General features: G+C 42.3%; 1 protein-coding gene across 1 annotated transcript in view; it reads left to right on the forward strand.

Moving 5' to 3' along the window:
• Window positions 1–16,997, forward strand: part of skia (v-ski avian sarcoma viral oncogene homolog a) — an 80,827-nt gene extending 63,830 nt beyond the window's left edge. The window contains exons 2-8 of the mRNA XM_042409609.1: window positions 6,549–6,665; window positions 7,882–7,997; window positions 8,555–8,865; window positions 9,045–9,373; window positions 11,419–11,649; window positions 13,012–13,235; window positions 13,290–16,997. Coding sequence (XP_042265543.1) covers window positions 6,549–6,665; window positions 7,882–7,997; window positions 8,555–8,865; window positions 9,045–9,373; window positions 11,419–11,649; window positions 13,012–13,200 — 1,293 coding nt within the window. The 3' untranslated portion in view covers window positions 13,201–13,235; window positions 13,290–16,997. The remainder of the gene's footprint in view (window positions 1–6,548; window positions 6,666–7,881; window positions 7,998–8,554; window positions 8,866–9,044; window positions 9,374–11,418; window positions 11,650–13,011; window positions 13,236–13,289) is intronic.
• The last annotated feature ends 610 nt before the right edge of the window (window positions 16,998–17,607 follow it).

Consider the following 17,607-nt stretch of genomic DNA (forward strand, 5'->3'; position numbering starts at 1 on the left):
CATGGAAGACAGAGGCCCTATTGTTCTCTGTGACTCCTCAGCCAAGGAGACGATGGTGGGATGAACTAGTTGCCAAAATTGGAGCTCTGCGTGTGTGTGTGTGTGTGTGTGTGTGTGTGTGTAACCCACAAACACACAGTCGAGGAATCTCACTCGAGTGAGCAGCCTCGGTGCTCACTGTATTTTTATCCTTTATGTTTGTCTGGGTGCAGAACTGCACACACACACACACACACAGGCAGAAGGAGAGCAGTAAGTGGCATTCTGACTTAGAAATTAGCATAGACAGGTGGTGAAATTCAGCTCTCCAGTCAAAATAAAAGCTTCCCAACTCTGCTCATAACAATTCAGCTTGTAGCAGATATAAAACCTGCTCAACCCTCGGAGAGAGGGGGGGAGCTCTAGTGAATTCAGCCTCAAGTGTCCCAAGTTGTTTTTTTGTTTTTTTGCATAAACAGTAGAAGTACATGTTGTCTGACACCTGTTTGTTTCCCAGCATATGCGGCCGAGGCGACATGAGGTGAGCTACGCTGTCACTTCGTCTACAGGAAGGGCCCCTCCCTTTCCACCGCAACGGGCCCCTTAGCAAGACGTGCAGGGAGGCCAAAGTCAGGTCACAGGCAGGGTGCGGCTCTGTTCACCCTCCTGAGTGAAGAAAGAGCAAAGAAAACAGGTTGTTGGCCCTTTCATCTCGGCCTACTCTGGGGGGATGTTGGGTTAGGCAACCTGTTTAGCATCATACCGCTACAGACCGTTTGTCTCTGATAGTCATGCGGTCTTGACAGTGAGTCACATTGTGCGGTCAAAGCAAGAATGATTACTTGCTAAATGAAACGGCAACAGAGATAATTCTCAAGAATACCCAAGATTTACATTTACATTATTAACAATAACAGTTCAACATCAGATATCAGTGCGCTGTTAAACTGAAAGGATCAGATTTTTATTTTTTCAAAACCATTCTGAACCAGTTAAAGGTGCAGTGTGTAGAATTTAGTGGCATCTAGCGGAAAAGACTTGGCAGAAATGAAATATAATATTCATAAGTATGTTTTTATTAGTGTGTAATCTCCTGAAAATAAGAATCAAAGTGTTTTCATTACATTAGAACGAGCCCCCTCCACTGAGGCCGCCATGTTGCACCACCATGTTTCTACAGTAGCCCAGAACGGACAAACCAAACGCTGGCTCCTTTAACTTAAAGCCATCTGTCCAGAGCTTTCAACCACATTTCACAGTCTTCCTCAGTGGATGGAGTTTGGTCAGTCGTCATAAAGATTCTCCATTTTTCTAGAAATTAAAATTCTCCATGACGACCGACCGAACTGCATCCGTTGAGGCGGACGACCGGGAAATGTAATTGAAAGCTACAAAAAAAACGCTGACCTCAATTTAGGTTACTTAGATGTTTTTAGTCAAAAGGTCAACCCTCTGAAGCACTTTTCAAATGAATCACACATAACTCAGCTATTATGTTCTTTTATTTGAGTCATAGAGTAACCAGGGATTGAAGTCATTGGTACTGTGTATCAGATGTTGCTTCTTGGTGGCCAAACTGAAGTGCAGAACATACGTAGACAATGTCAATGTATATTTTATAGGTACAGTATTGACTTTAAATTGATAGGTTTTCATTCTTGTGCCAATAATTTGGGTTTATGACATTTAGTTTGTTAAGATCATACTGTAAGCTCTGTACTCAGCGTCTGGGAGTTTCTGTTGAACTTCTTCTACTTGCTTTCTTTTTCTTGTGACTGGAATCTAGCTTGTTTGTAGAGGACATCCTGTAATCTATGACACAGGAAACGCACTCAGACAGATAGACGAATAGAAGTTGGTGGGGGGGGGGGGGGGAGTGGCAGAAAATGAAACAGGGGTGGAGGGGGAGGTGAAAATGACAGATTGTGTCAAGAAAGAGATTGTGTGTTACCTCATAAAAGCCTGTCTGTCACAAGCAGCTGTATTTAAAGCTGCTAGGATTTGGTGGCCTTTTTCTTAAGCGACACTCCCGTTTTTTTCTGTGTGGCGCTCACATTAAAACTTTCCCAACTTTCACCTCAGCTTTGAGTTTATCCCCTGAGATCAAGTTTTCAGAAGACTTCCTCACAGGCTCTTTATGGCTTCTTTCCATCAGAGTCCAACAAGAATAACCTTTCCTCTAAATGTGCTTACAAGCCAACCAACTAAATTGGACGTGTTTGACATAAATCTGCCTCTTAATCTCACTGACATGAAGTTTGATCAGTTGTACAAAACCTCTCCATGAACTCGCTCCTGACTGACTCATTTGTAGCTCAGTGTGACCTTTGGTTCCTCACTTTACTAGCTGTCTGAAATAACACTTGTGATTTCTTCAAATAGGTACAACAGAATAAAGAACCCAGTGTGCCTCCAAAAAGCGCTGCTGATTTGGAACATTTCATGCATTCCTTTTAGGTTTTTTTTTTGTTACAGCAGTGCTTCCTGGAAGTGGGACCACTAGGGGTCTTTGAGAACATTTCAGAATGTCCACAGCACAGTGAAGAAATGTATTATTTAATTGCCTAAAGGTCAAGACAGTGAAAGTCAATTTTAAGCAGAGGTTTCACTTCTCCAGTTGTCTTTCTAGCAGTTATGTAAGTGTTCTTTAAACTACATCTATCCACTGATTCCTCCTCAGATGGGCTTCCTTGTGGAAATATCTCTTGAACTGGGAGTTTGTGGTCGAATTTATTTGAAGGTTCGTAGCATAAAAGACTCGGAGGTTCTAAACACGACTCGTCTAGAAATGAAGCTTTTTTCCAACGTAAAGGCTGCACATCAGTGGAGGCATAACACATGTTTTAAAAAGACTTATTTAGAGCCGCAAAAAATGGCTTCACCTAGGTAGAAACCTAAAGAAATAATTTATTCTACATTGTTCAAAAAAAAAAGCTTTTAATGGTGTTTTGTCTCACTGTGTCAAACACCAGAGGCTTGCAGACAGAGGAAGTGCTCTGAAACTGCAAGGGTTTCAAAAGACACAGACAGTCTTCAACCGAGAAGACTGTTATCACCCCAACCATCCTGTCTCTCTCTCTCTTTCTCTCTCACACACACACATACACCCACATCCACTCGCCCAGACACGTGCTCACACACGAGCCCCTGCATGGGGCCCCCCTATGGCAGCTGAGACGAGCCTGCCACTCTCACTATTTCCACATATGCTGCCCCATGACTTGAGGCTTTGTGAGTTTCCCGAGCAGGGGATATTCCTAGCTGCCATGTGTGAAGTAAGGGGCTGTAAATTAGCATCTGACAGATCCGGGCTTCAAAGGTCCAGTAGGCTAATGTCATGCCAAAATAATACTGTTTCTTTCAGAATTGCACTCAAACTAGCTCACAGAGCGATTCTTCACTGGAAGCATGAATGATAATAATAAAACGATATCTGACTTTTGATAGAAGGTCAGTGTCACCCCCACAGACACCAGTGTAATACTAGTGTGTGAGGTGTCATGTTCACAGTGTGAGGTGTTGGAGCTGAGTACATAGACAGTGCAGTCTGGGCATGTCTAACACACACCTCAGCTAATCGGAAAGCCTTATCTTAAAGGTGTGACATCCTGTCTATGCTGTGTAATCCACACCGTATCATAAAGGGGGTGAGCTGCAAAGTGCATGGATGTATGCACACACGCTCACACACACACACACACATATACACATATTTTTGTGTCTTTGAAGTCAGCCCTGCCCTGTCATTTGCAACAGGCTGTAAGTCAGAGGCTTATCAGGAGAGTGCTCTCAACTTTCTAATAGAAGTGTCTCAGTCACCCATCGTTCAAGGTCTGAGTGTGTGTGTGTGTCTACTGGAGGAGGATTTCTTACATTTTCATGTCACACACCCTCAGCCGTGGACCTCCATTTGTTAATATTTACTCCAAGGGGCCCACATAGGAAGATTCCAATGGGATCATTTGCAAGTTTTGCAGTGGATCTCATCTGAAAACCAGCACTACAGACATCATCAAGCCTCTTTTTTTAAAATAGAAATTCCCACCATTGCTGTCTGTTTGCCTCACGTCTAGCAGGCCCACTGCTCAGTAATCTAGACTTGCAGATCCCCCCCCCCCCCGAAGCCCCCACCGCTGAGTCCTGCGAGCTCGGCCAATTGTTGACCTCCCGACGCTTTCCTCCATCCAAGATTACCAAGGCCGGATCTCACCCTGACGGAGAGCCACGGCGTTGGCAGCCGGTAATCCACGAGACGAGGACTGGCACGTGGCGCTGAGACTTTGCCCAGAGGCAGCACAGTGTGTGTGTGTGTGTGTGTGTGTGTGTGTGTGTGTGTGTGTGTGTGTGTGTATGTGTGTAATCAGCCACTCTCTGGGCTGAACTGCAGGCACTAGCCTCTAGCCTCTAGCCCTGCTTTACTGCCCTGATATGTAGGACATATCTCTTCATCTCTCGATAACCCACAAACCTACCAACCACAGGCAGGAGTCCTCCGAGCTGTTGTAGTGATGATCCTGTCTTTTAACCAGCTAAAAACAATCTACAAACATCCAACAGGCTCTTTTATCCTTTATTTTACTTGTACTGTAGCCACATTAAGTTCTGCACTCTGTGAAGGCGATGATGAGAACAATGACAACAGATATTGGCTGTATCGCTTTGGTACAGACTGTCATGTTCATGACAAAAACAAGACACTTGGTTTCACTTTGGTGCCTGTATCTATATGCAAATACCTCCTCAGATGGGATTATTTGTAGAATAATAGCTCTTCAAACAAGGTCCTGATGTCTCGTCTCCCGTTTTTACCTCCTTTAAAATGAAACAACTGGAAATCCATAAATATCTTTTTCAGACTTCTTCAAAGGGACCAAAAAATGTGTTCACAGAAATAGTTTTCTCTTCTATTTTGAAACTTGTAGAGGTGTCCTATTAGACCAGGAGGAAAAGGACATTCTTGGTCATGTTGAAAAGTCATTGAAAGTCATGGAGTTGTACACAGGATGGGGGGGGTTGGGGTGGGGGGGGGTGGATGGAGGACAGCTGTCACGTCCTCAGTGGTATTTGTTCGTCTAGCCACGCTACTTTCCTGTGAGAGCAGCTCTGATTACACAGACATGTGGCATAGCATGACACACTGCCAACATGGTCTAGAGAGGCAGAGAGAGAGAGAAGGTATCTAACCCCATTACAAATGACCACCTGTTGACACCACGCAGGGGGCGGTGTGAGTGTGTGTCAGTGTGTGTGTGTGTGTGTGTGTGTGTGTGTGTTCTGTCCACTCCTGCACTGCAGAACACTGTAGATTCCTGAGGGAGATCCTCGCTGAGAGAAAATGAGAGCGAGAGAGCAGCACAAAGTGAAGCAGGGAGAGAGAGGTTGAACTGTATGAGTGAAGAGAAATATGTGACCTCTACTCCAACACATGACATGTAAACACAAAAACATACTACATGTATGATAAGTTGAGCCTGAACAGTGCTGAGTCGCTCACAGCACAGATGGTTTATTTTAAAGAATGTGCTTTTGTATCACCATCATATTGTATACATCACAATATTTCAAATTTCTGGCATGATCACTTAATTTAAATAATGTATAAATCTTAAAGATGTCAGAGTTTCAGTCCCTGGAGAGACAGTGTTTCAGTGTCTTAAATCCAGATTTTGTTGTTATCTATATTCTGCATTATGTGTCTATATGAGACCCATACTAAGTAGTACGTGTTGTGTAAAACGTGTTGCATTTGATCTTTTGGAAAGCTGTACACACTGTTAAACAACAAAATGCATTGCACTCATTCTTTGTGTGTGTGTATGTGTGTGTGTGTGTGTGTGTGGCAGCTAGTGACAGCCACAGCTTGGATAGGCTGAGGTCATAGCCACAAAGCCACCCTAACGGGGGAAAGAGAAACAAACCCCTACTTGTCTGTCTCTATGGGTGTATCTGTGTGTGACAGACAGATAGATAAACACATACACACACACACACACATATACACACACACACACACACACACACTGCACACTGCCCCAGTCACCTCTTGCCTCCTCTCTTGGCTGCCCATGAGCAAACACACCTAGCTATATTGGATCTCATGTGTGACACATTGCCATGGTCTGGACTCTGTGTGTGGGTGTGCACAGGCAACTTTGATAGTGTGGTAACCCTGAAGCAACTCACACACACAAAGTCAACACCACATCTAAATTTAAACACACTCACACTTCCAGTTATCAGTAACCTCCGCTGGCACTCCCCTATCAGGCAGCCTTATACACACACACACAGTTATTAGAATGTCTGACACTGTTGGGTGCATTTTCAGTTCACTGACATTTTAGTGTTACAGTTCTTGCTCGCTGCCAAGTGGGCAACCTGTGGTGCATTCACTTCACGGTGGAGAAATTGACTGATGTGTTTGCACATTTGAGCCCATCTGAAGTACTACTGATCTTTTCTTCTGATTGTGAAATAAATTAAAAAAAGAAGATTCCAACATCCTACCTGAGTGGAAATCAACTAGATTTAACCTGCAAACTCAAAACAATGTCCTCCTTTTCTTGCAGGTGTCAGATCCCATCCCAATCAAAAAGTCCAAACATGAAGACTTCCCATCACAATCCCCGCTGGCTGACAAAGAGAAGCAGCACGACTGGCTACAGTCCCTGTCCAACTCCAATAAGGTAAGTGTTGCTAAGCTCAGGGAGGAGATGTTGATGATGATGATGATGCATGGTGCATGAGATGAGATGTCATGTAATATTATACAGAGGTTTCTGGATGAGGGTATCGCTTAAATTTAGATTTAGCAAGCCATACGAACGGGAGATGGGGGGGGGGGGTGTAACTGTAGATTCAACGGATTGACTTACTGAGATGGAGTGAAGTTTGAGAGTGTATTGTAACAGAATATAACCACAGTGTAATGATGGATGGATGTGAAGATCGATATTCCCTAAAAAAAAAATCTCCCATGGAGGTAAAGTTACTAACATCTTAGCTGTATACTCAGAATACCTGCAACAATTTATCTTCACACTCACCCTGCTCAAGTCACACAACACTTTACTTGATGACAGACGTGCCTTTTAATCAATGGACCGGTCTAAATGAAAAGCAATCATGTACTGCAACCTGAAGCACATTGTAACGCTAATAAGTGAATATTTACAATCAGAAATAAATAATTGAAGTAGTATTGGATAACCGTAATTTTCTGTGCCACCTTTCTGGATTACACCAAAGGTCAAAGAGCCCTGTCTTCCATCTAAACTGTCTAATATTAAAAGAAAAATATCAAGCAAACTTGATGTGGAAACACCCTACAGCATCTACGGTGGTTATCAGCCGTGGTGTAATTTCCTCAGAGACAAAAATAACCTCTTTTATGCTGAAATTCAACGATCAAGCACATCTAATTTCTCTAGCAATAGCAGTGTAAAAAAAAGTGGCCAAACAAATATTTCATCACAAAGACAGTGACATCATGGTATTTATGTCTTAATACCTATATTAAGACATAAAGAAATACTCTTCTTAGAACAATAATGTGTGTCAGACATGGTTTTCCAGAAAAATGTATACAAGTGTAATTACCACATTAAAATCCTTAAAATAGCATCTACTCCTCTTTCCTCATTAAAAAGTCCAGAATCTATAAATATGTAAATATATGTTTCATCTCAGAAGATGTCTCCTGCTTCATGTTTCCACATCACACTTGTGTGAGTTGAATATTGGACCATGATTGTTTGTCAAAGGAAGGGGAAATGTTGTGAAACCATCTGAACCTCCAGTATCATAGCATCACTGGTTCCATATGCAGCCATAACTGCACATCTGGCTATATCTCTGCTGAATGCATTTTCTTTACATCTTACGTTATTGCTCTTTTCTCAGGGGCTTAACTGCATCCAGCCCAGGCAGAGACCCTCAGCATTTAGACCTTGGTCCCCACACATCTCTGCTGGTGATAAGGAACCCTCCAGTCATCCCCTGGCCCTGCTGAGAGACAGGTGAGACCAGCACAGATCTAAATGGGAGACACTCTTACCAACAGCACTTAACTGGCTTTGAAAGAAATGAACTTGAGACGGCGAAATATGTGGTTCTAAGAGAAGCTTTTACTGTGAAAGATGACAGCCATTTTGTTCAGCTAGATCTGATGAGCTCCCAGCATGCTCTCTCACTTGTCTGGGTGGGCTGGTGTCACAGGGGTCAAGTCTGACTGTACCACAGCCTCCCACACTCCACCATTCACACACATTTTGACACACACTCATACAGTGGGCACCCACTTGGCATGGTGCTACCAGTGCAGCCTGCGCCTTATCACAGTTGATCTGGCCCAGTTTCTCATAAAGTGGGAGGAAAGAGCTGCAGGCTCTTTATTTGAATGTTTCTTTCCCCTGTCAGCATAGGCTGCTTTCAAACTGAACCATACAATATGGGACTGGCTGTGTTTATGCAGCATTCAGTTCATAACCATGTTACTAAAGTAAGCTTTACTTAGGTTTATTGCGAGACACCCACATAAGTTAAGTCTGGCTTAAGATATCTGGTTTCCTCCTAGTTTCTACAACTACAAGAGCCTGGAGAATGCTGTCGCCCCTAATGTTGCCCTCACACCGCTGCCCCTGGGAAAGGTGGGTCCCATGTCCCCATCGGTGCCCAGCACCTCCCACCCAAGTGGAGGTGAACCCCCAGGTGAGGGCGCCAACGCCAGCGCAAGGCCTCGCAAGAGAAGAGCCACAGGGGAGCTCCAGCTCCCAGCACCTGAGGGCCCCTGCCCTCCGTCCTCCACTGCCAGCAAGCCACTGCCACCACCACCTCAGGACGACAAAGACTCTGAGGTGGAGATTGAAGTGGAGAGCCGTGATGAATGTAAGCAAAGAACCCAATACCAGCAACCAGCTATGAATAGAATATGTGTTACGGGGCTAAACTGGTTCGCTAAAATTAGATTTGACAAGATCAACCAAATCTTGACAACTGAGAAGGAATCAGTTAATTTCCACTGCTGGAACCTCACCCTCTCTTGTGTCTCTGCTGTCTCCCAACAGTCACTTCGTCCTTGTCCTCCCTGTCGTCACCATCTTTCACCTCGTCCAGCAGCTCAGCTAAGGACCTGAGCTCGCCAGGTGCCCAAGGGCCAATCTGCACTGTCACGTCGGCTGAGGGCGCCACCCCCGCAGCCGCTCCCATCGCAACTCCCGTGACCCCTCCTGAGCTGGGGCTGGAGTCGGAGCTGGAGAGTCTGAGGCAGGCACTGGACAGTGGACTCGACTCCAAAGAGTCAAAGGAGAAGTTCCTGCACGAGATTGTTAAGATGAGAGTGAAGCAAGAGGAGAAGTTGGGATCGGCTCTGCAGGCCAAACGCAGCCTCCAGCAGGTAGGGTTCTTCTCATATCATTGTTAGACTAGTACCAAGTGTTGGTCATCTCAAAGACAAAGAGAACATTGGAATCAGTTTCAAGTATGTGCGTTAATGAGTAATAGTGGTTGTAGTAGTGATTAGCCTAGCTTAGCACAAAGACTGGAAGCAGAAGGGAACTGCTAGCCTAAAAATATACCTAACAACTCCAAACCCAACACACAGAGTTGTAGACTTTGAAACTTGCACTCATATCAAGTCACTAAACTGATCGTAACTTGACCCAAAACACTATTAATACAGTTTTTCACTTCCATGGTCATCACTCAGAAACCAGAAAGAGTCGCATCTTGACTTGCAATTTGTAAACTGACTCAGACAGATATCACTGGACAGCCGTCACGTAACCATGGTGATCATGTGCTTCTTTTCTTATTCTAACAGATATGCTAGATACATATATATTTTGTATATGATTGCAATTTAGAGCTTGCACAATATAGAAGTGTATCACTATTGGCTGAGAGAATGGGATACCCCAACCCAAGGTGCCTCATACAAACCTTACAGGGTTGGTGTTGTGGATTAGGGTGATGGTGGATTAGGGTGATGGTGGATTAGGGTGATGGTGGGGCCTCCTGTGCTTTCAAATTACTCAATTATATCTCCTTTTCTTTCAGTTCAAGGCTATCTTTTTAACTTGTTACTCGGCTAAAGGAATATAATATATCTGTGCTAAAGCTAAGCTAGCGACTTCCTGCTACGTTTGAAAAAACTACTTTTACTTTGTGAGGAAACTTAGACACAATCTCACCGTCCTGAAACATCCTGTTGAAGTCTCACCTGTGCAACAGCAGGTTCTTCCCTTCATTCAGGATCAGACTATATACTGTCTTACATCTCCAGACATTACGACATGAAAAGATGCTGCATTATTCATTAGTTTATATTCTGATTGGCTGGGGGTGAAGGTCAGGCCACACCTCCAGCCAATCAGAGTAGGTGCTCATTAATAATGCAGATTTTACTGAAATAGCTCTGGAAACAGCCTGCTGGAGGACACAGGGGAATCTGGGCTGTAAGCAAAGATGAATTTAGAGAAATCTAAACAAGCTTGCCTCTATGTTCTTGAAATCAGACTAGACAGAAACTTTTCAAAGTTGGCCCACTGAGAAAATGACGAGTTTAGGCATCAAAATACAGAAGTGGAGATTAGATTAAAAGTCATTATCACTGTCCGCAAAGTTTAGCATGAGTTGGCAAGTGATAACAATGAGAGCGGATGTTGCTGCAAAGGGAAAGGCCAGACTTCCATTTTTATTTTTGGCTTTGGACTGAGAACAAGAAAATGCCGACGAAGGAGTCTGTGTGGGCGAGCAACAGAAAAAAATGCATCCCGAGCAAAGGAGAGATTCCAGTGCAACAGCATTCCACTTTCACTTTCCATCAGTGTTGAGAGGAGCTGTGTAGAGGAAACACAAACACAACCAACAACTGCAAAGCTAAAAGTACAGTGGTCTTACTTTAAAACAACCCACTGATGAGTTGAACTTAACCCCAACCCCGATGCTGTTGAAGGAGTTCTTATGTAAAGCCTCTGTAGAGTAAAGGGTGTGATGGGGATCGTTCCTTTTCACTCTTTTTGTAGGAACCAACAAAGCTTGATGACAGACATGTTTGTCCCAACTGCTAGTTTCCCATGAGAAGGCTATGGGCGTGTTTCCACTGCACACACACACACACACTCTTGCACTCTTTCAGTGATTCAGAGGAAGGAAACCTAACTTCTGTCAGCTCACACATTGCCCTAACCCCTGACTTGGCTGGATGTAAACACTGGCATGGACACTTCAGCTTACTTTAATAAGTCACTGTTGTTGGGTGTCAACAGCTCAGAAACAGAGTAAAACAGTCATGTGACAGCCTCGTCCACTGGCTTTCACAGGTGTTGCAGGACGCTGAGTTTTCTTAGTGACAGAAACAGTCATTAATTACATAAATATAAACCTACGATGGACAGTCACTCTCTTTTGATGCCGACTTCTACAATCCTCTCTTCCCAGGAGCTGGAGTTCTTGCGGGTTGCCAAGAAGGAAAAGCTGCGAGAGGCGACCGAGGCCAAGCGTAACCTAAGGAAGGAAATTGAACGCCTGCGAGCAGAGAGCGAGAAGAAGATGAAGGAAGCCAATGAGTCGCGGATCCGCCTGAAGCGGGAGCTGGAGCAGGCCCGGCAGCTGAGGGTCTGCGATAAAGGCTGTGAGGCCGGACGTCTTCGCGCAAAATACTCGGCACAGGTCAGTCAGACACCATAGCTGTTGGAGTGAGGTTTCAAGAACTTGTCGATCTGTCAGTTTGTCACGCTTTGGCATTAAAATCTTTTAAAATAGAAAGTTTAATGATCGCTTGATGATACATCAGAGAAACATAAGGCGTGTAGAAATGAAGTAGACAGACACTAACAGTCCTATGGTTGAAAAGTCTAGACGATTATGTCAACACCCTCAGAGTAATTGCAGTGTTTCACTGTCTCAAGCACTCTCAAGGTCAGCAGAGGAGAAGGCAAGAAAAAACCCCACATTTCCTCGTCCCCAGTCAAAAATAAATGGGTGTAGCCTAAAGTGCACAGACGTATGATAAGTCCCCCTCTGAAAGGAAACAGGAAGAGACGTTGACTTCCCTCAGGCATCATGGGAAATGCAGATTAGACAAAACAAGAGGGAGGTTATGCTCTCCAGCTGTGTCTGCCTCCCTGCAGTGACTGCAGCTGTCTTTGGAAGGCTGTTGTTAAGAGAAGACGTTTTAGACGTTCATTTTGCTTCGCTGCACTTTTCAGAAGCTTTCAGAAATATCTTCGCTCTGAAAGATTGATTTTTTTTCTTAGAGAAAAGGCCAGTTGTTTCCAGACGTCAGCTTAAAACAAACAGTATGTATGAAACAAGTCGTACTGACATGATTAAAGTACAATGAGTATAAATTAGAAGGCTGATCTGCCAGCGCAGTGAGATAGTTTGACTGGAAATATTCTGATTGATGAAGTCTTGTCTGTATAAACTTAAACAATAGTTTAATGATCATTTTCACGTCACACGGTCCCATTCCAATTTTTCAGGAAGGAAGAAAGTGAACACAAACTCACACTAAGTTTTATCCTGGAATCAGTTTCCACATGGATCGATGGTGGAGAATGTGATCATTTATTTGTGAAATTTGGAAATTCACTTACAGAAATGGTAAAATGTATACAACAAGTTAGATAGTGGTTTTAAGCCTACATGGTTTGGAAACAAAACCAAGAAACTTTAGCAGTGCAGGAACAAAGAATGAAACTCTGTAGAAACACTTCATGGATTTCATGGATCGTCTGAATGCAGCAGCAGGAATTAGTTGTTTTTTTTGTGACTGGATAGCATTTGTGAAAATGTGAAAATGATAGGTAGTCTGTCTGGAAAGTCTTCAACACCATGCAGAGTTCTGGTCATATGGGACAGACGAGCGTGTGAACAGGCATATGCATGAAATATTTCAATAAGCAGTCTGTAAATGACCAAATTGTTAATAATAGGGTCAATAGTTCATCACTGCTCTCCATACAGTCAGATGTAGTCAAATCTCTTCTGCTGCATGATTTCAGCTGTTTCCTGCCATATGTTTTCCAGATCGAGGACCTCCAGATGAAGCTGCAACATGCAGAGGCCGACCGTGAGCAGCTCCGAGCCGACCTGCTGCAGGAGCGGGAGGCCCGGGAGCACCTGGAGAGAGTTGTGAAGGAGCTGCAGCAGCAACTTTGGCCCAAATCCAACAGCGACAAGGAGGGGACACCCAAGGACACGCCAGCTGACAACTAACCTGGCAGCCGACCTCTCCGCCCAACCATTCCCCCCTCCACCCCCCCCCCCCCCCCCCCCCCCCTCCGTCGCCATGACCCCCCCTCCCCCGTCATCTTCTGCCCAACTCAGACCATAAACTCATCCAGGCATCCTGGGCCGGCCACAGCGCACCACTGTCCATCACCTTCACCCTCCAGAAAGACAAATAAGACTCTCATCCTCAGACCAGAGACGGAGAGAAGAAATCCAGGAGCTACGTCCTCATCCATACCCATGAGAAGTCCAGTGAGTGGTTTCCTCGGAGAAAGCCTGGCGATGGCTGCGACGAGGAAACATGTTACTAAATCAAGCTCTGACTAGCACCTTCCAAACTCCAAGAACTAAAAACTGGATCACAAGAATGAAAGAAAAACAGATGTATAGCACAAAGAGTGTTTGTACCTGCATTTTCTCTGACAAGAAAATGAGGCTGGACTTCTGGACAGACATCTGTGATAAAAAAATGCTTAAAAAAACAATCATATTATATTATACAGTTATACAGCTGTTGAGAGATGTTATAGTGGTGCATCCATGAGGGCCAGGCTCACACTTAACCCACAGTTCCCCCCCGAAGAAGTCTCCACCACCGTCCCTCACCATGACCAAGATGGAGGATTTGAAGACATTATAAGCTATTTAAGAGACTACATAGCGATATGTAAAGAAAAAAAAAAGAGTTTCTTTGTTCCTCTGTGCTATTGTAGTTTGAAAAATTTAAAAAGATACAATTGAATCAGAAGATGAACAAAACAAGCAAATGAACTTTCCACAGTGCCACCATGGTTTTGTCGGTTTTGCGGGGAAGCCAGCACACAGTCCACTGAGTGGAAAAGCATCACGTTCAAAATTCAAGCGCCCCGTTTTGTCCTCACCTCGTTTTCGTAAAATCATTTATTTCTAATTTCTGAAAGCAGAGGGTAAGCTTGTATTCAAACTGATATTTTTCTCTCTTTGGATCAAATCTTGGATTGGGAATTTGGAGGAAAAAAAAAACATGCTGTGTTCAAGGCACCTTTTTTTTTTTTTTTTTTTTAGTGAGCACTTGTTTTCGGATGATCAATAACAATATCCAACAGTCTCCGTCACAATGTTGCTCACACTACACATACACACTGGTTGCCATATGTGTTTTTTAAGCATTTGGGTCAAAACCCTGAAGTGTTTATCTTCTAAAGGTAAAATACTCCAGATGTGAGTGTGGCCTCGCCAGCATGGTTTTTACTCCAACTGACATCAGTATCATCATCTATAATTTTATGGCTGTATGGGGCACCCATGGCAAGAACCACAAAAATGTTCATTTTAATTAAATTAAGGTATGTAAATATAAATATATGTTGTTGTTTTTTTTTTTTTTTTTTACTTTACAATAATGACTCGCACTTTGTCGTAACAAAATACTGTTATTACTGCATTGTACTCCCACTATTGTCCTCAATCTTACTTTGAAAAACATCATCTTATACATGAATGCTACCATATAATTCCAGTAAGTATTTTGTTGATTATATGCATCTCGAATAAATACTGTTGTTCTGTTTTCTTAAGGCAAAGTATTGTAAATAAACAGAAAGAAAAAAGGCTCTACCTGTTGCTTGCTGATGCAGTCTGGGATTGTTGGAAACATTTTTGGGCAACGGATTCTCCCCTTTTTGTAATATAATTGACACAAAATGTCACACAAACACAAGGTTGAGTTGTAACGAGTATGACAAAACTTCTTCATAAGTCAGTAAATTGTCATAGGAGCCTGAACAAACAGTCTTTGCAAGGATAAAATCTGATTTTATTCTGAAAGGCAGATGCCAGGAATCTGCCGTCACACAGTGGGTACAATGCAATCAGAATGTACATGGTGTTAATGCAAGTTTTCCTTTGGTTGTTGATGTTGTTTTAAACGTGGAGATATTTTATTGCTTGTCTGTTATGTTCACTTTTTTCAATAGAAAACTCATATTTTCTTTATGCATGAAATTTGAGAAAGTTTGCCATTCATATAGTCAGTTATTGGGCATTGATACTGTACATGTAAGGGTTTTATTGTGTTATGCAATATAAAGCAATTTGTCTTATTTAGAAGAGGAAAAAGTAAGTAAAAAAGCAACAAACCGTATATTGTTCTTAAGAAAAAACTTCACACTTGCAAAAAACAAGACATCAAAAAAAAAAAAAAGAAGAAAAAAAAAAAATTCAAATGCAATGCTGGACAACCTCAAGTGCCTGGATGTGGGCGAAAGGTTTCCAGAGTAGGAAAACTGATGATGAAGCTGTTGGGGCGGGGCCTCCCATCAACTTCCTGATTGCAGGTTTCAAATTAAAAGCCCCCTCCCTTGCTCAGCAGCTCTTTCTATCAGTATTCCTTTAAACCAACCAGTTTACAAACTGTTTTCTTTTTCAACGCAGAGAACAATTGAACAAATGCTAGACGCTTAAGGCTTTTTTTTTTTTTCTGAATGAATGCTTTTTTTTTCTTCATTTGAAATCAATGATATGCATGTTCAAACAATTTTTATAGAAGATCTTGAAAAGCCACTTGCTTCGGTGAATTGTTACTTTGGGTTGTATATAAAGACTTAACTGTTTAATCCCAGTCTGTTGATTTGTCCCGAGGCGGGCATGTCGAGGATAATAAAGAGGGCATTATGTTAAAAGCCCGTTTCTTATCCAACATTACTAATGTTGCTCAGAGAAAGACACTGTGTCTGCAACTTTGGCAGACCTAAAATTGGTACATTTTGTAGTTGTTTTTACACTCAAAAGAGTTAATAGCCTATGTGTAGTTTACTTTACTCATGGTTTTCTACAAAAGAAGGGAGACAATAACGACATTGGCTCTTCACTCTCCCTTGCAAAAAGAAAAAAGCAATTTAATGTCTTGTTTTCTAAAGGAGAATCATTTTGCTAAATAATGGACAGTAAAGCAGCAATAACAGTCCATATTAATAGACAAATACTAGCCAGTGTGAAGATTTGAATAAGAATTTACAAATGTAAATATTTTTTTCATTTACAATATTGTATAATATATGTACATGGTGTTTCCTTTTTCAAAAAGAAATCTTTTCTTACAATAGCTGTCTTGTTTTTTTCGTTTGTTTTGTTTTTTTTTGAATTTGTGTTTTAACTAAGATGTTTCAAAAACAGTTAATGCAGTGCGTAAGAGAATATTCCCTACATAAACATGTTAATCCAATTCTTTTCTTTTTTTACTGTAGAGTCTTTATATTGAATGACTTTTTTCACCAGTTCATATATATTTTTAACAGTATGTTCAGTATCAGATAGCAGACCTGCAGTATGGGTCACACACACATGACTACGCCACCTTGCAGATTGTTTTCCCCCCTTCATCCTCATGTATCTTTTTAGCCCTGTGCTGCTGCTAATACTATATAAACCTTACAATTCTAGAAATATTTTTATGTAAGAGGTAACTGTAAGCTTTCCCATTTATTAATGCCACATATACAGTATGAAAAAAAGAGCTTGGCTTATTCATCTATCTCCCTTGTTTCCCTCATTTTTCACGCCTTTTTCTGCATCCCTCCTCCAACAACACCCTTCCTCTTCTCTCACGACACGGACTATATTGTAAAGTAAAGGACTTTATGAGATTATGTTTGAAAATAGCTATGCTTATATACTACAGTGACTGAATGTACAGTGTATAGATGCATTACCAGAAATAAAGTTGTTTGTCCAGATTGAATGACCCAGTTTCTTATTTTTGCTGCCTGTTTGGTGAACAACATAAACCCTAATTATCTTTCAAATACTGCAGACAATGTGCTTTTTTCCTTCTAATTCAGCTCCCCCATGAATTCAGTTTGGTAAACATCAGTTCAGCTAAAATATTTGTTGTCGAAAAAGGGGATCTTGTCAGAGACACACACATCATCTACAACACTGGTCCCCCCCCAAGGGGTCGTCAGATTAATCTCATGGGTCATAATACAGAGATAAATATGTTGTACTGTATTTCTGCTATAAATCATCCTCTAAGGACCATGAAACCATTGGTGGAACAAGTACTCAGAACTGTTACTAAAGTAAAATTACCAATAATGTAAAAATACTCCAGTGGAGCTAGTTTGAACTACTTTATATATAGTTAGCTAGTTTAGTCCAGTGGTCCAGTGAACCTAGGGGTCGGGCCCCTCCAAGAGGTCACCAGATAAATCTGAAGGATGAGATGATTAATGGGAGAGGAAAGAAGAAAATACAAAGTTCTGATACACACATTTATATTAGTTTTTTCCCTGATCTTTGTTTTTTTGTGAAATACTGGTTCTTTTCTATTGTTACTGAAGTGAAACCATGTGTGAAGGTTGGAGGAGAAATGAGAGGAACTGCTGACAACTCAACTGAAACATGACAGGGAGC

This window comes from Thunnus maccoyii, chromosome 4 (genome assembly GCF_910596095.1).
Source record: "Thunnus maccoyii chromosome 4, fThuMac1.1, whole genome shotgun sequence".
Lineage (NCBI taxonomy): Eukaryota > Metazoa > Chordata > Actinopteri > Scombriformes > Scombridae > Thunnus > Thunnus maccoyii.